Source organism: Cyprinus carpio, chromosome A25 (genome assembly GCF_018340385.1).
Source record: "Cyprinus carpio isolate SPL01 chromosome A25, ASM1834038v1, whole genome shotgun sequence".
In the NCBI taxonomy this organism is placed as follows: Eukaryota; Metazoa; Chordata; class Actinopteri; order Cypriniformes; family Cyprinidae; genus Cyprinus; species Cyprinus carpio.
Genome location: NC_056596.1, coordinates 13812019 through 13835866, shown reverse-complemented (window position 1 = coordinate 13835866; position 23848 = coordinate 13812019). Strand labels below are relative to the sequence as shown.

The window sequence follows — 23848 nt, the reverse complement described above, 5'->3', positions numbered from 1 at the left end:
TTGATCTCCACTGTGTTTTTATTAATTTTTTTTATAACATGAGTAAATGTTTTTGATTTTAGTTTTAGTAGACTATTAAAGTTTCATGACCCTGAATGGACTTGGACACAGAATGCAACATTATCCCCAGGTTTCACAGACAAGGCTTAAGCCTAGTCCCAGACTAAAATGCATGTGTGATCTGTTTTAACTGTAAGAAACTTTCACTGACAAATCTTAAAACATGTTTGTACTATTGATTTGTCTCAAGATGCACGCCAGTAGTTTTTTTTCTAAGGCATGTTTATAAAATATACTTAAATGTCCTAATTGAACTATTGCCTAATCCAGGTTTAACCTAAGCCCCGTCTGTGAAACCAGGCCTCAGGGAGAGACAAAATAATATAAAAGTAATACAAAATGAACCAAAAAACAATTCATCTCAAACGTCAAAAACAACCACTTTTAGAAATCACAACTATTGAACTTCATGTTTGCATGATTGATTGATTTTGAAGTATAGCTTTTCTCAAGAAACATGTTAAGGTTTACATTGCATTAAATACAAATTAAGTACACTAAATATAGTAGCTGAGGGAAAACATGGCTAAATTGATATTAGTACAAAGTAATTGAAATGTTTGACCCTTATAAACCAAGAAAAAAAAGAGATATGTAAATAAAAATGGAAACCTGTAAAATGTACTGGACAGTAGTTCTTGTCTTCAAGTAAACGATACATTCCACTTAAGACTTGACAAAATAATTAACATCTACACACATACAGAGTAGAGTGCCTTTGTACACATGGCACAAGGTTTGGTTCAATTCACAAATTTACCAAGCACCACACAACTTACTATACAAAGACAACTATCTGTTACTCTACTGGCATCTTTCCACTCATTTAACTTTACAGTATGAACAAGGTTTTATCTACTTTTGGGATATGAAGATCAGGGCACAAAAAAACATGGCGGGTCTTGGAAAGGACAGTGACCTTAGCTTTTGCTGGTGCGGCTGAAATATAACATTCACACTTGTTGATGTGATCAGATCATGCATGACAGATATCGATATTGCTTCTGTCAATGTTTTCTGCCAGAAAACAAACAGGTAAATTTCATACATCCAGTCCACTAGAGGGCACAAGAGGACTCTATGGGTGTGAGTTAGGGATGAAACCTCAGCCAAAGCTTTGCACAGGAAGTTCTGTCTTACCAAGCCTCACAATAGTGTACTAAACATCACATTGTGGAACAAGCCACGTTCAAAACATCCAAATACGCACATTATCGAAATTTCAACAAAAAGACCTTTACAGAAACAAAAAAGCACATAGAAAACTCCCCAAACATACATGAATAGTATCACACATGGGCGTATTGATGCTTCACAGTTCCTGAAAGTATTTTACAAGCCTTAATAGAGACACTGAGATTACATATTACATATACTGTACACTATTATTTTAAACTATTTCATACTTTATTTTCATATAACTATGACCCACTTTCACAGTCAAGCATCTATTCATCACTAACCAGCTCCTCAGACTGTGAATCCCGTTGAATTGGAACAACAAATATAAATAAATTCTCTACTGTATATTACAAATCCACAATTTTCAGGTCCGAAAGAGTTTAAATAATCTCTAGATATCTGTAATTCAGGAATTTCACACAGAAATGGCTTGTCGATGCATAATTGAGAAAATATTTTCAGAAAATGTCAAGAAAAATTGTTAGACATGGACATGACTTTGTTTGGGGAGATGCGAAGGACTACATATCATCACTATGATAGTAATTAATAACTAATATGATACCATATATTGTATTTGAGACAATATTAACTCATAATATGCTCACCCAGAAGCCATATTTTACAGAAATTACTGAAATTCAATCTGAGATTATACGCAAACCAACAGATACGATTTCTGTGACCGTGAGAACATCAAGATATCAGCCTTCATCGCAGATTCAGATAATAATGGATTGTAATATATAACAAGTCTGTAGCTAAGAGCAGATTAAATACTTAGTCTATTCGAGAGCGTTTAAATCAACTAATGTACAAACGTACAACATGTACATGTACAAATATTTCGTCCAATCGATTTCGTTAGCCGAACCTCAGCTACAGTACATCAGCAGTAAAATGAGACGATTAAATCCTGAGGTAAAGAAAACAATGTTAATAAACAACTGCATTCACTAAAACGTCAACAATCTTTAACACAAACGAAAATACGTAACAACTAAAATAACGTAAGCATATGGCTTTCCTCGTACCTTCACAGAAAATGAAAACAAACTTTCTTTGTACTTGCACTTGATGTTAAGTGCTCAAAAGAAACAATGTAACGTTTATAAACTTCCCAGCTAACAAAAATATGTTCTAAGAACGTTTTGCTAACGTTCCCATTAAGTTGTGAAAACGTTATTTCTGAATGTTCTCTAAACGTTCAAAATGTACAGTTTTTTTTAAATGTTTTAAAAAACATTTCTTAGTTATACAAAACGGAACATTTTGCAAACATTATGGGAATGTGTTCCCTGAACAGTTGTAATATTTAAAAAAAAAAAAAAAAAACTTAAACGAATGTCCAAATAAAACGTTTCAGAAGAAAAACGTTCCATGATTGGTGTATGAATAACATTGTGCTAACATTTGAGAAAATTATTAAAGCCCAGATAACTGTGAACGAACATTGAATGAACGTTTCTTGATAACTTTGAGAGAACATTGCCAAAGTTCTCAGAACGTTCCCTGTTAACTGGGTTTATACTTTTTCAACTGCAAGATCAAGTAAATGCCAGTCAATTTACTTCCAAAAGCTGATAATTTCTTCTATTTGTGCATAAAACGTACGTTTATTTGTAAGACGTGAGAGTAAAGATGTATTTGCTAAATAGTCGAAATGTGTTCTTGAATACTAACAGCCAACAAAACATAGAACTGGCTTTCAACTACCACACAGACGAATTTGAGAATCTAGTTACTATAGAAACATAGTGAGCTTTGGAATGTTTCCTTACTGGTGTTCTAGTTCAGCCATGTTTGAAACACGATAAGTGGAGAAACACTAACTGTTCATTAAATCTGCCGTAATACCACATGGCAAGACTGATATTTTCCTATTAAGGGCTTGGTATTTTAAATAACGAAAGCAACTTCTTAAACTATCACACACTTGTAAAACAGTTTAAGAAAAAGCTTATCTTTTGTTGTACTGGTGGAAACTTGTTTGAATTTGAATCGTCTTTTATCTTTCCTTTCTCCCTTCCCCCGTTTCAACCACTGACTTTATCCCTCTGGAACCCCCTCCAAATACCCTGTTTCTGTCCCCTCCCCCCATTGTGGCTAATAAGGATCTACATTGGCTCGTCGTAGTTGTAGGTTGGGGCGGCCGAGTACTGTTGACCCTGCACGGCCCCCTGTGCAGCCCCCATAGCTGCCTGCTGTGCTGCCTGTTGGACGTGAGGGTTCTTCCAAGCGCCGGTGGTCCATTCTTCCTGAGCCTTGCTCATGCTGCCCCCGCTGCCACGGTACAAGTTGTGAACCTGAGACAGAAGACAATTTTATTGCTCAAAAGTTGACCTTTTATAGCTCAGGAGATCAGGTGTTCTAACCAGGCTACAAGTAATTTATCCAGTTTAACAAAATCAGAATATATTTGATGTTTAATAGACTTGCTTTCATTTAACTATTGACTTTGCTAAAAATAAATCTACTTTGCTCAGGAATCCTAAGAAAAATAGACCAAAAAAATTAGATAATTGTCAGCATTAAGAGGATAGAGCTATAAAATTAAACACAGGGATATTTAAAATGTAGGTCAGTAATTATTTTCATAGAGCCAATAACCAATAAATGGCAAATATTTAATAATAATAATAACAACAACCAATAACCAATAAATGGCAAATATTTAATAATAATAATAACAACAATTGTCCATAATAATCTAAAGACACTTGTTTGAGTCTACTGTTACTAGTGTTTTCAAAGATTAAAAATAGTATCTGATATGTAAGCCAATGATTAATTTCATACATCCAATAACTGATAAATGGCAGATATTAAAACAATTATTCTATAATGTTTGTCTAAAATAATAATAAAAACACTCACTAAAATCAAATGTTTTAAATGTTTTAAAGTGAATTTGGGCATCACAACATTATAATGTACAGTATAAAAATGGTTATTAATTTCCATTACTGTTAAACATTACTGTTATTAGATTATTAGTGTTTTTAAAGATTATAAATTGTGGCCAATACGTAAGCCAATAATTATTTTTATAGAACCAATAACCGATAAATGGAGGATATTAAATAAAAATAAATGAAATAAAAAAAATAATAATCAAAAACATGATTTTATAATATTTTTGTCTAAAATAACAAAAAACACACTGATAAATGTTTTAAAGCAAAATTACTTATGACAACATTATAATGTACAGTATAAAAATTTATATTAATTTCAATAATCGTTAACGATTACTGTTACTAACTTGGCTATAATTACATATTGTGGCTGATATGCCCGTAATTATTTTTACACAACAAATAATCAATAAACTGCAGATAGTAATTAAAAAAAAAAAAAAAAAAAAATTAAAACTTTTTTTAGTAAATCTGAGCGCAAGACCCTCTTCAGAAACTCTGCAGGAAAAAACTGTACAGGAAAAAAAAGAAGTAGGAGACTACTGTAATATTATTCAACAAAAAAACAATATTGTTAGTATTAAGGTATTACCCTCAGCATAAATTAGTAATTGCTTGAATTTCAGGAAATATCATGAGACCTGTGTATATTCAAAACAAAGATGATGGCGGAACAGAAACGGGTACCTTGGTGAGCGCAATGAACGAGAGAACAGCCACGGCAGTGAACATTATGGTTGGAATCAGCATAACAACAGCAGAGCCAATATTAGTGCTGAAAAAAGTGATGGTGGCCAGCCAGCCACTGTAATACAAGCACATAAAGAAGACACATTCTCCTCATTAACATAGTAGTTAGAAAGTAAACTACATGAAAAGACTGTATAAATTCAGAATATGACATAACATCCTAATATAATCTAAACAGACTATAATATATGTGCGCTAAAAATATTATGTGACGCAAGAAAGTATATGAGTCATTTGAGTTTCTATAGGGTAACTCAAACTGGAACTGACCCAGATTTGCTGTATCTATCTACACTACTGTTGGGTTGAAAATAACCTAGTTTGGGTTGTTTTGCAGACCCCTGCTGGGTTAAATATGGACACACCCAACCGTGGTTTATTTTGACCTAGCATGTTGAGTAATTTATTTAATCCACCATAATGGTCTATCTATCTATCTATCTATCTATCTATCTATCTATCTATCTATCTATCTATCTATCTATCTAATTTCTGAAACACTATGAGCAGTTCTTACCACACTCCCCATCCTGGGATTCCAACAGTCTGGATGATACTAATCACCACTTGCGCCATGAAGACAAAAAAGAACGCCATGAAGTTGAAAGAACTGTCCGTCCTGTGAAAAAAAAGGGAACTGCATTAGGGTTATGCACTATGACATGATTACATAACATTTACATTTAGTCATTTTGCAGACGCTTTTATCCAAAACGACTTACAACTGGGGGATACATAAAGCGATTTTTCTTAAAGAGGCAAACAAACATACATCAAGTGATGTAGTGTACACGGAAAAGAGGAGGGGTCCAAGAACTGATCCCTGAGGAACCCCAGTGACAAGTTGATGTGCTTTGGATACCTCCCCTCCCCCAGCCATCCTGAAAGACCTACCAGTGAGATAGGATTCAAACCAGCGAAGTGGAATCCCTGTGATGCCCAGTGATGAGAGGGCAGACAGGAGGATCTGACAATCTGGGGGATCTGACAACTCAAAGACTATTTTAAAACATCTCGGAAGCAACAGCTCAACATTAATTGAACTCACTTGAAGGCCTTGTAGATGGGCCTAAACCAGCACACGTATGAGCATGGGGTGAACAGTATCAGCCACAGAATGGCCATCCCAAAATTGGTTGCTCCGCCCCCTCCGCACATCCATGCTAGACAGCCAATCAGGTTCACTGCTAGGGTGGCACTATTCACTGTGAGGGGGAAAAAATTTAAAGAATTTCATTAAAAAACTAATTTAATTTCGTTATAATTAATGTCTAAATATCATCTATATGTAAATATTGTATTTGTGTCATAATATGATGTAGTAGGTGGATACATTACAAGGAAAACTGAAATTATTACATCTACTGGAACAGGGCAGATACCAAAAACATGTGAACAATGTATGACATACAATGACTAAAATCGAATTGCTAAGTAATCTAACTCAAATCTAGAATTCAGTTTAGATACAAATATTCATTTATCTCAACAAACACTTACTTTCTCATCTCCCATTTCAAAATAGTTCCCATTAGTGTGCTAATAAATAAAAGGAATTCTGTGAATATCCTACACTGCAAAAGCAAATCTAATGCTTGTGATTCTCAATATAGCATAGTAAGCTGGACAATAACACAAGAGTAATATGACACCCCACATTTTTACTTGTGGATGGACAGATCAACAAGTTTTTGTGTGTCTGTTTCTCTTAATGTTTACACTGAAAACAAAGGTGACATTGTAATGGCAAATAAAGCCACATGATTGCAATCTACTCAGTGCAGACACCACAATGAACATAAAATTACATGCACTGGGAATATCACAAAAATATACATAAGTGCTGAAATATTTTTTATCAACGTACATATCCACAGGTAATAGAGTCGTTTGCACATTGTACGCTGGTGGTCTGGGATCTCGTTGAAGTCTTGGTAAAAACATGGTTTCAGTGGAATGAACCGTGGAAGAGGAGGGAAATTGTTTTCTGTGGGGGAAAAAAACACAAATTAAAATCCTGGTTTACCAACAAAACTAATAAAACATATCATAAGGTATGCCATTCTTTGAAATACCTTACAGTACCATTCAAATACCATGGTACTGTAATGGTACCATGGTACTGTACCATAGTACCATGGAATGTGTTAACAATTCAGTTTGGTTTAAGAAAGTTATACGCTCTCACCTGCCATGGAGATTCTTTTTTCAGATCACCAACGTCAAACTTTAATATTTAGAGACCTGTAAAAACACAACAAATACACACACTCCAATGAAACACTGTAAGGAGTGCTCATAATAGGCTATGAGAGGTTATAACCTCATTATCCAATATATTCCAATGTGAAAGGGAAGCTTGCCTTTGGCTAGTAAAACGGCCTGGTAACAATAAAATAACTTGAGTAAACACAACTTAGCACTAGATCCAGCATCCCTAATAAAGGAAATGATTCCTTATTCAGTATTACAAACTTGACACTTATAAACCTTAAAAGCAGCCTGCAACACTGACAAGGACATTATTTTCAGAATGATTAATATTCTGATAATACTACGACTTGTTAGTAATATTTTTTTTTTTTAAACAGCGGCTTCAAAAATCAAAGTATTACTTTGTGTTCGTAGAACAAAAGGTAAAAATATCTTCAGGTAATGTTTATCACAAAAATGAATTTATAAATCCAAAGCTAACAACTCTTACAACTATTTCCCACAAGAAATTCCCAAACTGGCCTGAATATAGCTTTATTTTTTTACATTCACATAATACATTAATTCACTTTGACAATTCCATAAATTCCAGATTAATATTCCAAATCCAACATTTTTATAAAACACTGTTTTAATGTTTTTATGACAATCAGATTAAAGCGTTTGCATGACGCTAAAAAATGTAATATTGCTAAATTCTGAGTAATATAGGAATATTTTTTTAAACATGAAAAATAGTGATTGTCATACTGTAACTGTGGATTGTTATAACCATTACTTCTCATTTGCTCCTCGAAATTAATAAATGATACAGGTTTATGAGGCCTGGTAACTGAATCATCCATTACTTGACCATATGCATCTGTCGAGACGACACGATTAGAGTTAATAGAATGAAGAATGATTCGAACAATTCGAATATTTAACGAGTCGTTTGCTGGCGATTATTATTAACCGTGTGTAGCGAATATTCACAAACGTTTATTCGTAGCGACTACACTTTTAACCAATTATTTAAAATGTAGCGTTTATTCGCAGCGATTATTATCAACCATATATTCATAGCGATTATTATCAACCATTTATTCGTAGCGATTATTATCAACCGATTGCTTGGTTGAACCGGTTTTTCTCGCTCGGATCTAGACAAACACGGTTGGAACGTGAAGGGCACGTCGCCGGAGTGGTACATAGATATAGCCATAACGTTATATTCCATTCATTCATTCAAATGTTAGATATCATTATAGAACGCAAGACTTGAAGGAGAAAACAAAAGCAATAGAATATTAAGCAAAAACATTTGCCTCACTTCAGAGCGGATCGAGGTCGAGCAGAGCAGAGCGCCCTTCAAGCGAAAAGATGGTGCTGAACGGGGAGGCGTTTTATTCAACAGTGCAAGCTAAGATCGCACGAATTTCTAATTTTTCGTGCATGTAAGACATACATCTGATCTGACTGCATAAATGTGAAAAACACGGGTGAGAGAGTGAAAAGCACGGGTGAAAACCTTTCCCCTTACCTTCTCGCGCGTTCACCCAAGAATGTTGCCGATGCACGTGCCCTCTCGCATCTAATAAACCACTTTCCATACACTGATCGATGCACTTGTGATGGTGATGTTTTCCAAATCCGTTATGCCTATGAGGCGATATTGGGAATATGGGAGTGAAAACAGTCACGTCACGGCACTCCTAAACACGCAGGCGCGGCGACGAGCATCCGTTCCGCGAGGGATGAGTGTGTTGTATTGTGTTGTGAGTGTGTGATGCTGAATACATCAGCTCGTGAGGCCGCTGGACTCGCGATACTTCATTCCTTCACTCTCACTAACCTCAAACGCCGCGAGGGGTGAGTGTGTTGTATTGTGTTTTGTTTGTTCCTTCACTCTCACTAACCTCAAACGCCGCGAGGCCGCTCTCCACGGTACTGGCATGTTCAGTACGCAACCCTTGTAGCTAAGAAATATCACGTGATTTCGTCATCGTTTCCCGCAGTTAGGTCCGTAAAGCTGTGTTTTCGAGTACAAAAAGTAAATTATTGAAGCGGTAATTTTTTTTTAAATTAGTTGTGTTGTTTTTCTTGTTTCATGTGTCACAGTAATGATCAATCTACAGGTTATTTAGTGCTTTAACACATCCTAAAGTTTGCATTTTCAGAGTTTTTCAGTATAAAAGTAAATCAGGTTTAAATTTCAGGAGTTTCTGTCGGGACGAAAAGTAAACAATGTTTACTTTTGTCCCGCTACAGTGACAATAAGTATATATTTTGTTCCAGTGCCTGCTATACTGTACATTTCAGTGTCTTGCATCAATTATTAAAAATGCTTTTATGTCATATTATACCAAAAGAATATGTCTGATTGAGGGTCAGAAAGACAGACAGAGATCTGGTTTTTATCCAGATTGTTTATGAGAGGGCGTTTTTCTTGACATAGAGGAACATCACTCTCTGGGCAGCTGCTACGTCGCATTTACCTTAGTTATATTTAGGTTTTAGCCATACCTTAGCTTTTACACCTCCACCTAGAATTTGCAGTGTTTCCAGATGTTTTAATGCACATGAATGTATGCATAAAAACAACTGGATGGAAACATGAAAGGCCTACTGTTACATTATGTTTAGAATTTATATTATTTCTAATGTAATTACATTTTATATTGTTCATTTTGTTTAATGTTTTTTTTTAATAAAAATAAATTAAAATTGCCCAATAAAAAAATATTTTTAAACAATTCAGTTTGTACAGTCGGATTTTTTGAGACATTTGATGAAACTTAAATTGAAAATGAAAATATGAAATGTAACTGTAATTTTTTTTTTTTTTTTTGCAAAAATAAGGAAAGGAAGAAATATGTTTGCAGTTACATATTAACAAGATCATAGTCAGGTATACTTAATAAAAATAAGAGTAAAAAATCTAGCTTATATTGTTGTGTTACTTTTGACCCACCTGTGTGTTACTTTCGTCCCAACTGTCGGGGGTCGAAAGTAACAATGTGCAACTTATGTTCAAAGTGAACTTATACTGAAGTCTTTCTACATTTCTTCAAATACCACCTGGTATTGATAGACCACACTTCTGAGTACTGGCCACAGCAAAAATATATCTCTGGTCTACAACATTATCTTTTAAAATTATGGTTTTTCTGAAAAAATGGTACTTTCGCCCCTGCTCTCCCCACTAACCTCAAACGCCGCGAGGCCGCTCTCCACGGTACTGAAGCACACATCTTTTAAAAAACATCAAGATTTTGATGTAATACCTGTGTTATTTATTTCTTGCAAAAAAATCATTTTACAGTGTAATATTTACACTTATCACATATAGTTCATAACATACATGCTAGGGGAGTATCAGACACATACATTAGGAGGAAATAATGGGAATTCACATATAGTTCATAACATACATGCTAGGGGAGTATCAGACACATACATTAGGAGGAAATAATGGGAATACATATCCCGAAAAAGGAAACAAAAACAAAAAAAACAAGAAGAACATTTCTTGCTTAGCTATAGAGAAGCTTACAACTTGACCAGGAATTTGTAGTTATATGTATATAAATAAAATATTACAGAGGAAATAATGGGAATACATATCCTAAATAAGACAGTTACAGGCCATTTTTCAAAGTATACTTGATAATTTTTTCTTTGATTTAGTTTACTTGAATTTATTTGTTTTTTTTATTTGGAATTTGAATTAAATATACATTAAATTTTATTTATTATATTGTTTTTAATTTAATTTAAGTAAATTGTATTTCTTTGTAGTATGTTGTTTTTTTGTGTATATGATATTATATTGTATATTTCTCTCAATATTTTACATATATATATATATATATATATATATATATAAAGTAAAATAAATAAAATATAATAGTATGTGTATATATAAAAGGACTGTCAAATGATTAATCACATCCAAAATAAAGGTTTTTGTTTACATTATACTTGTACAGTATGTGTATTGTGTATATTTATACACACACATACAGAATATATTTAGAAAATATTTACATGTTTATACATTTATATATTCATATTCTTATATTTTATATTATATATAAATATATTTAATATATAAACAACATATTTTTCTTAAACAAATACATGCACGTGTTTGTATCTATATAAATAATAAATATACACAGTATACACATATATATTATGTAAACAAAAACTTATTTTGGATGCAATTAATCATTTGACAGCACTAAGATAGATAGATAGATAGATAGATAGATAGATAGATAGATAGATAGATAGATAGATAGATAGATAGATTCTTCTGCCTCTTTTTCTGAAGTCGATCCCTCAGCAAAACACTGACCTGATTTTTTTTCATACATAATTGATCTCTACAGTTCTTCTGGCAATAATATTAAGTGCTCTGTAACTTTACAGCGAAATGAGAACAACAGCACTCAGACACCTTTGGTAACACAACGCTTGACCTAAAATGCTTCTCCCATCATCTCAAGTATCACTTTCTTGATAGCAAAAGAAAAACACAGACAGGTAGATCGATTTAGATAAAGTAGTAAAACAATACACGTGTTAATCATTTTCACATAGAAATTACATTAAATATTGTTTGACGATATTTATATTTAGGAAGTAGGTGGCATCACAAAAAAAAACAGAGAATGTGTTTGGTGCTTCATGAATCAGTGCCCCACTTTTGAGCAGTTCAGGCGTCAGTCCTCGTGTCCAGTGTATGGCGCGCTCTGCTGGTGCTATCAGGCGCATGCGCAGCAGCAGCTGGACACGTTTAGCTTCCGGTGACTGTCAGATGCCTGAGCTTCAGGCGCATAAGGTAAAATACATGAATGCTTGCCAAATATTTGATAATGTATATTGTAAAGACAAGTAGATTGATGAGTACTCTGCTTTTAAATCGTTTGTGTGCTGAAGCTTGAGTGAGTTTCTTCAGTGAGACGGTAGCTAAGCTAACCAGCTAACGTGCTTAACATGTAAACAAACCCAGCAGAGCTGAACAAACCGACTGTTACACTAAAACAGCCAAATACTGAAGCGTTACAAGACTTAGAGCCAATGATGAGTGAGTTTATATTACTGGTTGGGTTTCGCTAGCTGATATTAACCTTGTTAGCAATTAATCTGCAGCAAAGCTATCAGTCTCAATAAAAACAGGTTATTCAATGTTTTTCATAAATTTAAGTTCAATCTACTGAAATCATGCGCCAAAGTCCACTAAAAATAAACTTTTATCATCCTTAATCCTGCCTTTATTTAAATCTTTTAAATAAAAAAGTCCTCGGATTCTTTTCCTTTGTTTACTTAAGGCAAATGTTTTTTGTTTATTATTGTAAATCTAGCTTTAATATATTATAAAGTATATACTATTTTAGAAATAATAAATGTATTGTATTATATGAATTATTTAAGCACCTTAGTTAACAAGAAGATGGTAAGTAAACAAACTAATTTAATGGAAATATTGTTATATTGTATTTAATTTATAAATGAAATACATGTCATAATGATAATATATAGTATTATAATCTCTCTCACTATATATATATATATATATATATATAAATGTTAAATATAATGAAATAATATATATATTCAATGTATAATATAAATATTATGTATATATAAAAATGTAAAATAAAAATAGTATAATTGATTTATAAATATAATATATAATATAACGATTACATTTGTACCATATATAAAATAAATGTAAAATTATGTGTGTATTTTGTGTGTGTGTGTGTGTGTGTATTGTGTGTGTAAAATATATATATATATATATGTGCACTGTGTATATACAGTGACACTACATATATTGTATATATATAGGCCTATGCTATATTTTGTATGCTACTAGACTCACATTCTACATGTTTTACATTAATGAACATCACTTATTATTATAATATATAAGTATTAAATAATATATAAATATATATAGTAAAAAATATAAAATATGATTTATATATAATGAGTTTTCAAATTATTATTATTATAGTATAATAAATATAAAATAATATTTATATATATACAGTACAGGTCAAAAGTTTGGAAACATTACTATTTTTAATGTTTTTGAAAGAAGTCTCTTTGCTCATCAAGCCTGCATTTATTTGATCAAAAATACAGAAAAAAACAGTAATATTGTGAAATATTATTACAACCTTAAAATAATAGTTTTCTATTTGAATATACTTTAAAAAAAAAAAAAAATTTATTCTTGTGATGCAAAGCTTAATTTTCAGCATCATTACTCCAGGCCTTCAGTGTCACATGTAACATCCAGTCTATCACATGATCATTTAGAAATCATTCTAATATTCTGATTTATTATGAGTGTTGGAAACAGTTCTGCTGTTTGATATATTTGATGAATAAAAGGTTAAAAAGAACTGCATTTATTCAAAATAAAAAAAAATTCTAATAATATTATATATATTCTAATAATATATTTTCTTTACTATCACTTTTTATCAGCTTAACACATCCTTGCTGAACAAAAGTATTGATTTTATTTAAAAAAAGAAAAAAAATTCTATACTGACCCCAAATTACAGACCAGCAGTGTATATTGTTATTACAAAATATTTATATTTTTAAAAACATAGCTTTTTTTTTTTTTTTTTTTTTTTTACTTTTTATTCATCAAAGTATCCTAAAAAAAGTATCACATGTTCTGAAAAAATATTAAGCAGCAGAACTGTTTCCAACTTTGATAATGAATCATCATATTAGAATGATTTCTAAAGGATCATGTGATAATGATCCTAAAAAATTCAGCTTTGCATCACAGAAATAAATGATAATTTAAAGTATAATACATTTAAAAAACAATTATTTTCAATTGTAATAATATATCACAATATTACATTTTTTTCTGTATTTTTGATCAAATAAATGCAGGCTTGATGAGCAGAAGAAACTTCTTTTAAAAACATTAAAAATAGTAATGTTTCCAAACTTTTGACCTGTACTATACATATATATATATAGATATATATCTATACTATGACATCACACATGTACATATTTAGCATTAATGAAAATCATTTCTTATTGTCTATTATTTATGATATATCTGCTGTGTTTGTTTTAGTGTTGGGAATGCAGCCGCCTCTCCCGACAGCTGCGGTCAGAGAGCTGGTTTGCTCCTGTCTGCATCGAGACCCTGTAGCAGCGGATCTGCGCTGCAGCCTCTTCGTAGCCGCCGTCCAGAGCTACAAACGCGATTCAGCCCTCAGACCCTTTCCTCCTCGCTACCTTACAGGAGAGGTCAAGGACTTTGAGGAGCTGGTAAGACGTTTGCAGAAATAGAGCTCTCCATGTTGTTAGCCTTCCAAAACAGACATCTTTTATAGTTTTGATTCTACTGTGTTCCTCACAGCAAAAGGATGTGGATACTTTGCCTAACGTGAGAGATCTGGTGCGTCTGGGACATGGTGATGGAGATCGTCATCTGGCTCTTGTGCACTGGGTTCTCTCCTCCAAGAGTTTTGCTGTAAAGGCCCTGCAGAAAGAGGAGGTATTGCTAAACTTCATTTAGATGAATCTGATTCAGATTCCTCTTAATGATTCTATAAAAAGTTATTGTAATACAAAGAAATGCAAAAGCAATGCCGTTTTATTTAATGATTTCAGTCTGAAATAATATAGAAACATAATTAATTTAATTATTCCACTTATTACAAGGAAACTAAAGAGAGAATGTTCGAAGAGCCATAAGTTCAAACGATGCTAAAGAACCAGCTGCCCATTTGTTCATGGATGGAGCAACACAAGAAGCACTCTCTGTATGTGATTCACTAAAAAGAATTGGTTCTTAAGAGTCATTTGTTCGGGGTGCATCAAAACAAGCACTTTTTGTTTATGATTCACTGAAAGTAATCAGCTCATAAGAATCATTCTTTCAGGGGTGGAGCAACACTCGTTATGCTCTGTGTTTCTGATTCAAGAACAAGAATAAATAAATAAATAAAACCGGTTCATAATAATCATTCGTTTGGACTACACTGGTCTCACTCTGTGGTTCTGATTCACTACTGGATTAACACTTATAGCACTCTTATGTTTGTGATTCACTTAAAAGAACCAACTCATAAGAATCATACGTTTAGGGATAGAGCGTCACAGTTTGTTCTCTGTGTTTATTATTCTCAAAAAAGAACGGTTCATAAGTGTCTTTAGTTCGGTCTGCACTGGTGATGCTTAATGGTTTTGATTCACTAAAAAGAGCTGATCCATAAGAATCATTTGATTAAGTATGGAGCAACAATAGTAGCGCCAAGTGTTTCTGGTTCACAAATAAAAACTGAATCATTAATTCAGACAACACCACTGTATGTTTTTGATTCACTAAAAGAACCTTCTCATAAGAATAATTTGTTTGGGGATGGATCCACACTAGAAGCACTCTATTTTTATAATTCACTAATAAGACTTATAAGATTCATTTTAGTGTGATATTTCATTGCATTGGCAGAATAACTTAAAAACAGAATGTTAAAAGAACAGAATACCATGTAAATCATTTGGTTTTGGTATTCTGTGCCAGTCATTTAGACAACCCACAGTCTATTTAATTTGGATGTCTCTTAGTTCACTTGTGTTTAATCTTCCTCCATTAGTTTGCCAGACTCAGCCAGCTGACTCAAAGCGAAGGCATTTCGGCTCCGGCTCCAGCTCCGGCTCCAGACTTCGTCTTTGAACTGCAGTACTGTGATGTGCTCAACACCAAGTTCGAGCGGACGCGGGCTGGACGAGAGCTCATCTATGCATTCCACGGCAGCAGACTGGAGAACTTCCACTCCATCATACACAACGGCTTACACTGCCATCTCAATAAGGTCAGAACGTGCTGTGCTGGTGGAGACCTGCTTTGGATGCCTTTGATTGTTATAGAGGACTGCAAATAACGCGCTCTGACAGACGTGTTTGACTATCCCTTATCAGTTCATGTTTAGATGATATGTGTGAAAATGATAATTATAACTCCAGTGTTATCAGCAGTTACACTGTAATTAAAAATGATGTAAGCCACTTATCTTTGGTTATGTTTTGAGATTTCAGACCTCACTGTTTGGGGAGGGCACATACCTGACCAGCGACCTCAGCATGGCCATCCTTTACAGTCCCCACGGTAACGGATGGAGGGAAAGCGTTCTTGGGCCTTTGATCAGCTGTGTTGCCTTGTGTGAAATCATCGATCATCCTGACGTGAAGTGTCAGGTGAAGAAGAAAGGTAATGTGTCAGGTGACCAGCTGTATACAATATTGTGATTGTTAACAGAAGTCTCTTATGCTCTCCAGAGCTGCATTTATTTGATTAAAATTGTGGTAAAAACAGTAATATTGTGAAATATTATTACAATTTAAAAGAACTGTTAATGTAATTTATTCTTTAGATGCATAGCTGAATTCTCAGCATCATTACTCCAATATGGATCAGTTTAAATTCTTCTTTGCTTGGTGAAAGTGTTAATTTCTTTAAAAAAAAAAAAAAGTTAGTGTAAATTAAGCTTTTGATGTGTTCATTGTGTGCAACAATCTTTCCAACAGTAATATGCTACATCATTTTCAACAAAATAAAAATTAACAAACATTTATTTGATTTTTTTTATTCCAATTTTGTGTAAAATCACCATCCAGTAAGATCCCATCGCAGCAGACATCTAAATTCATCTGTTGTTGTGTGTGTTTCAGACTCTGAGAGCATTGACCGTAAGCGTCTGAGGGCCAGGAACAGTGAAGGTGGTGAGGTGCCCGAGAAATACTTTGTGGTGACCAACAACGAGCTTCTGAGAGTGAAGTACCTGCTGGTGTATTCTCAGAGACGCTACCGATCACGGTGAGACCGGAGTCACGTCGGCATCCTTATTTACCCGATTGTTGCGTTTCAACTGATGTCATGACTTTCTTTGTAGTACTTTCATAATTCAAAACGCTTAAAAATAAATAAGTTCACTCAGTTCTGTCAACATGCTGTTTTCTGTGTTTTGAGTAATGTACCAGTCACACTTTTCCATACAGGTACAGTGAATAAGAGACTAAAACTTTAAAAAGGGTGCATAGCTTTATCAACTGATTCACTGAAAAGCTCCGACTCGAAAGAATGAATCGTGGATGGATGTATCCGGATTTTCAGTGAATAACAGTTTAAACATGCATCTGTTTCTCACACATAGCTATCATATGACTTCAAAAAACTTGGAATGTAGCATTTTAGTGACATGGGCTACTTTTAGGATACTTTTATGGTCATAATTTTATAACCCAATTGTCATTAAAGGAATAGTGCATAGTTCATCCAAAAATGAAAATTTGCTTAAAATTACACACCCTCATGCAATCCAAGGTGTAGATGATTTTGTTTCTTCATCTAAACAGATTTGGAGAAATATATCATTCCGTTACATGCTCACCAGTGGATGCTCTGCAGTGAATGGGTGCCGTCAGAATGAGAGTCCAAACAGCTGATAAAAACATCACAAGTAATCCACACCACTCCAGTCCAACAATTACAGTCTTGTGAAATGAAAAGCTTGCGTTTCTAATCCATCAAGACGTTTTTAACTTAAAACCATAATCTTGATGGATTAGAAATGCAAGCTTTTCATTTATACAAGACTGTAATTGTTGGACTGGAGTGGTGTGGATTACTTGTGATGTTTTTATCAGTTGTTTGGACTCTCATTCTGACGGCACACATTCACTGCAGAGCATCCATTGATGAGCAAGTGATGTAATGATAGATTTCTCCAAATCTGTTCAGATGAAGAAACAACCTCATATACATCTTGGATGGCCTGAGGCAGAATGTTCATGTTTTTTATTTGTTTTTCTAACTTGCTGTATAAAATGATGATCTGTTCTGATTCCAGACACGCTCAAGGGACATCGTGGCTCGTCAGACATCATTTTGCCATCATGATGGGCCTGTATCTCCTGCTCCTCATATTCATCGGTGCCTTCAACTCGTCTGCTTTTCAGTCGTTCTGGCACAGAATGTTCCGGTGACCCTGACCGCACACATCACATAAACGCTCACGTCTAAAGTGCCTTTTACTCACAAAGACTATCATGAAAGAGGGAAAAAATATACTCAGGAACGATTTTCTTCGGGCTCAACATGACATTCCTTGATTTTTACACGCTATTTTATTTACATTACTTAGATTTGCATAAACACTGTGCATCTGTCAGAGGTAGAGCATTTTGCTCGTGCAGATGCTGCCGAGCACCAAGAATGTTACATGCTAGCATGTAGCCTGTTTTTACTTTTTGAATGATGGGATCACTACATTAGCTACCAAATGGTAAAGACAAAGCACTGTCCTAACCTGCCTTTTCAACCTAGACATTGGCAAAATTGCTGCTTATATTAAAAATAATCATGTAGGGAGATCAGTGTGCTTTTATAGTGGATATTTTTCAGTTTTGGGGCAAATATAGAAGTTCACATGTTCTTAGACTACCGTACTGTGTCTAGATCAAGTCAACTATGCAGAAGCCCATGCTATGGTGGTCAGTATCTTTAAAACTGTAATGAAAATTAGTCTTGATATCGCATAAATGTCTTTTATTTGAATAATCCAGAGGATCTGAATTGTGAAATTATTTAAATAAATAAATGCAGCAATGTTACATTGTGTTTCTTAAGGCAGAAAATGTCACTTAAGGCAATATCTCACTTAAGAGTGACATATTGGCTGTTGTTTAAGTTTATGGCTCTTGGCGCGCTGAACGTTTTGTCTGGCCATTGTTTTTATCAGTCGTAAAAACAAAAGCAGGTGTATGTGTCTGATAACAAAAGCGGTGTGTTTTTCATCTTGAGAAGCGGAGACTCATTTGTGTGCACTTGATTAGCTCTATTTTGAAATACATTTTTTACATTTTTAATTTGGCCATGGTGGCCATATAATAACTTACTTTCATGCATAAAGTTAAATGCATTTATGCATATATTTAAATCACCGTTGGTATAATTAAGAAAAAGTTCTTCAATATTAAAAAATTAAAAAAGTGCATTTTTGTTACATGTTTGAAAGCATGTTATAAACAGTATTTAATGCCAACACGTTATCAGAATGAACCATTTCCTTCCTTTATCCAGTCTCATATGAGGCAGACATCAAACGAATCGTGGACAGATTGATCTATTATGAATCTGGGCTTTGTTCTGGCTGACATGTTTACGGTGTTCTCTCTATATATATGAGATCTCTGAAATTAAAATACAGTTTTATTCATTTAACATTCTCACATACAAATATTAGAATACATCATTTAAAAAACTGACATGATTATGACAAAAAAATATTATTGGTAGCCATGGAAATGCAGTTTTAACATGTTTTAATGACAAAAACACTGTTTTAGATTGTAAAACAAAAGCTGTACAAGAATAATGCAAGTAATTTCACAGCATTCATTTTTTTTTTTTTAAATAGTAATGAAATGCATTATTAAAAATAGCTGCCTTTTATGCTACATTTTACAACTGGATTACATTATTTGGATTCCTCTTAAAATGTAGAATCAGTTGGCTGCAGTTGGACAGGTAGGGGCCAAACACACAAAGAATCCCTCAGAGTTATTCTGTTGAAAGAATATATATATTAAATTATAATGTGTATATATATAGATATAGATGGATTGATATGAAATAGTTAAATGTATAAATTAAGTTTCAGATTTAAGTGAATTTATCATTACTATGAACTCAGTTCAATCAAAGCATTTTGTTGTAATTAAAAGAAACCATATTTTAACCAACGCATAAATAAGCAGAAATAGATTTCGTATTTATGTCATAAAAGAAGGATGAAGCCTAACCCAGGAATGAAATGCACCTGTAGGTTCTGGTTGCAGATGGGTGGTTGTTTTTCTTGGGTTAGGTGTCCTCGCACACACCTGCCGAAGCGATGCAGACACACGTGATCTGTTGGAGAACAAGACTGAGGACAAGATGGAGGTTCGAGAACCAAGCAGCTGGAGCAGGTTGTGTGCTGGCAGTGACCTCCACACTCACGCTTCTCCAGCGATACAGACCTGCAGCCGAGAAGCGGTCATTCATCAGAGACACTGGAACAGATTAATCAAAACTCAAGACTTTAAGCAGAACTTACCTGGCTGAGCATATTTCATTGGGATTTGCCTTGCAGAACTCCCGTGTGCACTCAGGTCTGCAAGTGTCGGCTTTGAGAACCTCCAGCACTGTTTGGAAATATAAATCCAAAGTCAAAAGTGCCAAATAATACAATTTATTTTGAAATACTGTTCTGCTGCTCAAAGGAAAAAAAAAACAGACAATAAAATTGATGGAATCCCGTTACAATACGGATGCAGTTTTTCGGGAAAGATTGGGGATTTCATCACCGTCTAGATAAGAACAATCAGAGCTTTGCTTTTATGGGAAAGTGCTCTGAGATCAAAGGAATCCCTGACTGCCGTATCTCTTTTCACAGTTAATAAATTAGATTAACCTTGATGGTGCCATTTTTAAGAGTGTGAACATGAACGTAAAGTTAATCCATAAGCAGGTGCATGCTTTGCATGAATAGATTGTTCCACAGGGTTTTTCAAACTTTTAGATGGAAAGAGAATGTTTAGTAAAAATGTTTAATTCTGAAATTTTCAGCAGACACTCAAGCAACCGCTTTGCGGCTCTGCGGTGGGTTCCTGGACTCCAGTTTGAAAACCCCTGTTGTGTTATATATTCAAATGAATCATTAAAAAGTATTATTTTTTATTAACATATTTCTAAGACTGTTTCACTCATTCATGACTTGAAGCATTTTAACAAAGCGCAAAAAACGGAGGGGTTGGGGGGGTCTAATACAATAAAAAAGGCCATTTTTGATTCAATTCAATTAAATATTGAATTCAGAAATTTGCAAGAGAAATCTTCATGATTTTTCTTGAAAATTTTATTCATTTCCATGACTTTTCAAACCGGGTATTTCCTGATATTTCCATGTTTTTTCAAGATCATGTGAACCCTGAATTCAAAAACCGAATTTGCACTTTACACTCTTAAAAATAAAGATTCCAACCATTTTTGGTTCCTCAAAGACCCTTTCAGTGATCAGTTCTTTAAAAAAAAACTTTTTTTTTCTTAGTGTGAAGAACATTTTCTAAAGAACCCTTTTCCACTATAAATAACCTTTTGTGCAATAGAAAGATTCCAAGGTTCTTCATGGAACCACAGAACCATTACTGTATGTTTAAGAGCGTAGACTTGCAGGATTCTACGTAACATCTAGACAGATGAACTTGACATTTCCAGCGTCAGTGGTACCTGATTTGCAGGTTCCCTTGCGTTCTGCCTCTGGTTTTCCATCAGTTTCTTCTGGGTAAATGCAAACCAGCCCTTCATCGCATTTCCCCAGGTAATCCCAGGTGCCTCCACAGCTCTCTCCCGCAAGTTTGGCACAGGCTGGACAACAACCGCAGATCCCAGTGGCGATTCCACCCTGACACTGGAGCTTCAGCGCTTGACGAGGGGAACAATGGATGCGTTCACAGGGCGGACAGTGCAAGGCTTGGAGAATCTGCTGGCCCTCCAAGGTGGACAGCTCCACAGCCATTACCGGCCACAAAATCACCAAGATTGAAAAGACGCATGGACTCATGGTTGCACTTCACATTACTGAGATGGGTCGCCTTTTATATAATGGTCCTCACAAGCGAGACCACATTTTACAACCACACATACTCAAAGAAATCATTCAACTTCACACCAACAAACCCTCCTCCCTTCTACACAACCAATGGATGATGAAGTGTTACGTTTGTTGAGTCTGGATTTGCTGTTAATTATCCCCAAGTCTTATCTTTACAATCACTCTGTTGTTTTCTTTTTGTCTGAAAACCAATAAGTTGGACCAAGCAAAGAAGACTGGACCCTTTGTGCACAGGTCACGTGACCAATAGCAGTGGGTGCAATTCACGGTGTGATTGAGATAATCGGCCACGAGCAACAAGGACAAGATTAGGACATTGGCAGGTTATCTGAGAAGACCTGTGTGCGACTTTTTCATAAGCTGGTAAGCAATAAAACGCCGCTTGCAGTCTGACGTACAGTTTTCAGAACAGAACGGTTCTTCAAACAGTCTCAAAGGTCATACCCTTGACCGATTTATACTTAATAAACATCTACTGTAGATAAAATTATTAGAAGATATAATTTTGCATAAATGCAATTTCTAATGTTTGTTTTTTTTTTTTTACATTATTTGTTGTTTTTTCTGGTTAAATTAATCCAAAGTACAATAAAGATGACCCTATTTACTTTCTTAATACAAATTCCTAGTCTTGTCAGTGATTTATCAGTAATAAATTCTTGCAAAGAATAAAAGTCAATGAAATGACTCCTCTTTTTTTTTTTGTCCTGATGCATACATTTATTAAAAAATACATACATAAAAGGCTTACACACATACCTTCTGATGAGAATGTTTTTAATTTCTTCATTTAAATTCATTTTGAAATTTTTTTTTAAAAGTCATGTCAGGGTGTTTGTCAAACTGTCCTAATATTGTAACGAAGAAAAAAAATTCTTCAATGTCAAATTAAGGCTCTAAAACATGGTCAAACACTTATTTGGACTTAACGGAAGTCGCATTAGTAGCCACTGATCTTTTATTCCATATTGTGACGCATATCTGAGGGTAATGGATAATGAAAAAAGTAAGGTGGGGAGGGGCTTTGATTCTATTTTTCGGATGTTGATTGGATTTTGAGCCACAAAAGAGTATTCTAAGGTAAAAAAAGAAATCTGTTTAAAGAGATACTCCACACCTATGGGACAGTCACAGGCCTCCCGGTTTTCATCCAAAATATCTTAAATTGTGTTCCAAAGACGAACGAAGCTTTACGACATGGGGGTAAGTGATTAATGACAACATTCTCATTTTGGGGTCGAATATCCCTTTAAGTCTTGAGTAAAAAAAAGATATATATATATATATATATCTATATATATGGATAAATTATTCACAATAAGATCAATAACACATTTTAAAAAACATTTTTGAATTTTCCCAAAAATCGAAAAATTCTATTATTTACTCACCCTCAAGTTGACAGTAGCCATTGAATTCAATAGTATAGAAAAACATTTAGTGGAAGTCAATGGTTACTGTCAACTGTTCGGTTACCAACTTTTAAAATACCTTTTGTTCTCAAAAAAAAACTCATACAGGTTTGAGGCAACATGAGGGTGACTAAATGATTAGTTTTAATTTTTGGGTGAACTATCGTTTTAAGTCTGATCAACAGCATTCCATTCTGTCAGTTACCACATGATCCATTCCTCAGCTAAGATAAAAAGACAACATAAGACGCAAAAAAGACAAACAATGGATTTTAAGCAACTTTTATTAAATTAGATCTTTATAAAACAGAGTCCTATCATCGGCTTCACTGATCATAAGTCTCTTAGAAGCATGTCTATCACTGTAAGTTGTCAAAAAAAATGGAAAGCCAAACGACACCTGAAAAGACCCTATGTCAACGTTCAGTCCCTTTCACATTAGCAGATCACACTCATTCATTGCTGGCATGGTTGAGGTCAAATGAGTAACTGCATAATGTGCTGCATTGAAAACATCTTATATTTGTAAATATTCGTGCATTTCGCTCTGCAAAAATTGAGGTAATGCTAATAACACTGCAATGTATCTTCAAAACGGTTCATTTAGAGTGATACTTTT

The 23848-nt window shown here is 34.2% G+C and overlaps 4 protein-coding genes across 5 annotated transcripts in view; 1 reads left to right on the top strand and 3 right to left on the bottom strand.

Annotated features, from left to right (window-relative positions):
• LOC109068003 (secretory carrier-associated membrane protein 5) lies at positions 1 to 8916 on the bottom strand. The gene is made up of 7 exons (XM_042715641.1): positions 8647 to 8916; positions 7099 to 7154; positions 6778 to 6897; positions 5959 to 6115; positions 5428 to 5529; positions 4848 to 4965; positions 1 to 3548 (listed from the first exon to the last, which is right to left on the bottom strand). The coding sequence occupies exons 2-7, from the start codon at positions 7103 to 7105 to the stop codon at positions 3360 to 3362; spliced, it is 693 nt and encodes a 230-aa protein (XP_042571575.1). The 5' UTR covers positions 7106 to 7154; positions 8647 to 8916; the 3' UTR covers positions 1 to 3359.
• Positions 8917 to 11811: 2895 nt separating this feature from the next.
• Positions 11812 to 18771, top strand: LOC109068006 (poly (ADP-ribose) polymerase family, member 16). Its single transcript, XM_042715638.1, has 7 exons — positions 11812 to 11952; positions 14233 to 14429; positions 14521 to 14658; positions 15761 to 15979; positions 16203 to 16374; positions 16836 to 16980; positions 18014 to 18771. The coding sequence occupies exons 2-7, from the start codon at positions 14241 to 14243 to the stop codon at positions 18147 to 18149; spliced, it is 999 nt and encodes a 332-aa protein (XP_042571572.1). The 5' UTR covers positions 11812 to 11952; positions 14233 to 14240; the 3' UTR covers positions 18150 to 18771.
• Positions 18772 to 19487: 716 nt separating this feature from the next.
• On the bottom strand, positions 19488 to 21880 carry LOC122135619 (cysteine-rich motor neuron 1 protein-like). 2 transcript variants are annotated; one of them, XM_042715639.1, is made up of 4 exons: positions 21433 to 21880; positions 20261 to 20348; positions 19968 to 20183; positions 19488 to 19730 (listed from the first exon to the last, which is right to left on the bottom strand). In XM_042715639.1, the coding sequence occupies exons 1-4, from the start codon at positions 21764 to 21766 to the stop codon at positions 19658 to 19660; spliced, it is 711 nt and encodes a 236-aa protein (XP_042571573.1). In that variant the 5' UTR covers positions 21767 to 21880; the 3' UTR covers positions 19488 to 19657. The 2 variants fall into 2 exon arrangements, with proteins under 2 accessions (XP_042571573.1, XP_042571574.1); XM_042715640.1 differs by having other exon boundaries at positions 19492 to 19730; positions 19985 to 20183; positions 21433 to 21875.
• A 1615-nt stretch (positions 21881 to 23495) lies between these two features.
• The window catches only part of LOC109051025 (eukaryotic translation initiation factor 3 subunit J-A-like), a 4339-nt gene continuing 3986 nt past the window's right edge, over positions 23496 to 23848 (bottom strand). The window contains exon 9 of the mRNA XM_042715637.1: positions 23496 to 23848. This exon is cut by the window's right edge and continues 778 nt beyond it. The gene's annotated coding sequence lies outside the window, so the exon portion shown is untranslated.

Excerpts from the sequence above, each read along its gene's own strand:
- LOC122135619 (XM_042715639.1), bottom strand. The coding sequence starts at position 21,766 with ATGAGTCCATGCGTCTTTTCAATCTTGGTGATTTTGTGGCCGGTAATG. Across the intron at positions 20,184-20,260 it reads AATGAAATATGCTCAGCCAG|GTCTGTATCGCTGGAGAAGC; the intron begins GTAAGTTCTGCT and ends TCTCGGCTGCAG. Across the intron at positions 19,731-19,967 it reads CAGGTGCATTTCATTCCTGG|AATAACTCTGAGGGATTCTT; the intron begins GTTAGGCTTCAT and ends TTCTTTCAACAG.
- LOC109068006 (XM_042715638.1), top strand. The coding sequence starts at position 14,241 with ATGCAGCCGCCTCTCCCGACAGCTGCGGTCAGAGAGCTGGTTTGCTCC. Across the intron at positions 14,430-14,520 it reads TCAAGGACTTTGAGGAGCTG|CAAAAGGATGTGGATACTTT; the intron begins GTAAGACGTTTG and ends TGTTCCTCACAG. Across the intron at positions 16,375-16,835 it reads GTGTCAGGTGAAGAAGAAAG|ACTCTGAGAGCATTGACCGT; the intron begins GTAATGTGTCAG and ends TGTGTGTTTCAG.
- LOC109068003 (XM_042715641.1), bottom strand. Across the intron at positions 4,966-5,427 it reads ATCCCAGGATGGGGAGTGTG|TGGCTGGCTGGCCACCATCA; the intron begins GTAAGAACTGCT and ends CTTGTATTACAG. Across the intron at positions 3,549-4,847 it reads CGTTCATTGCGCTCACCAAG|GTTCACAACTTGTACCGTGG; the intron begins GTACCCGTTTCT and ends CTTCTGTCTCAG.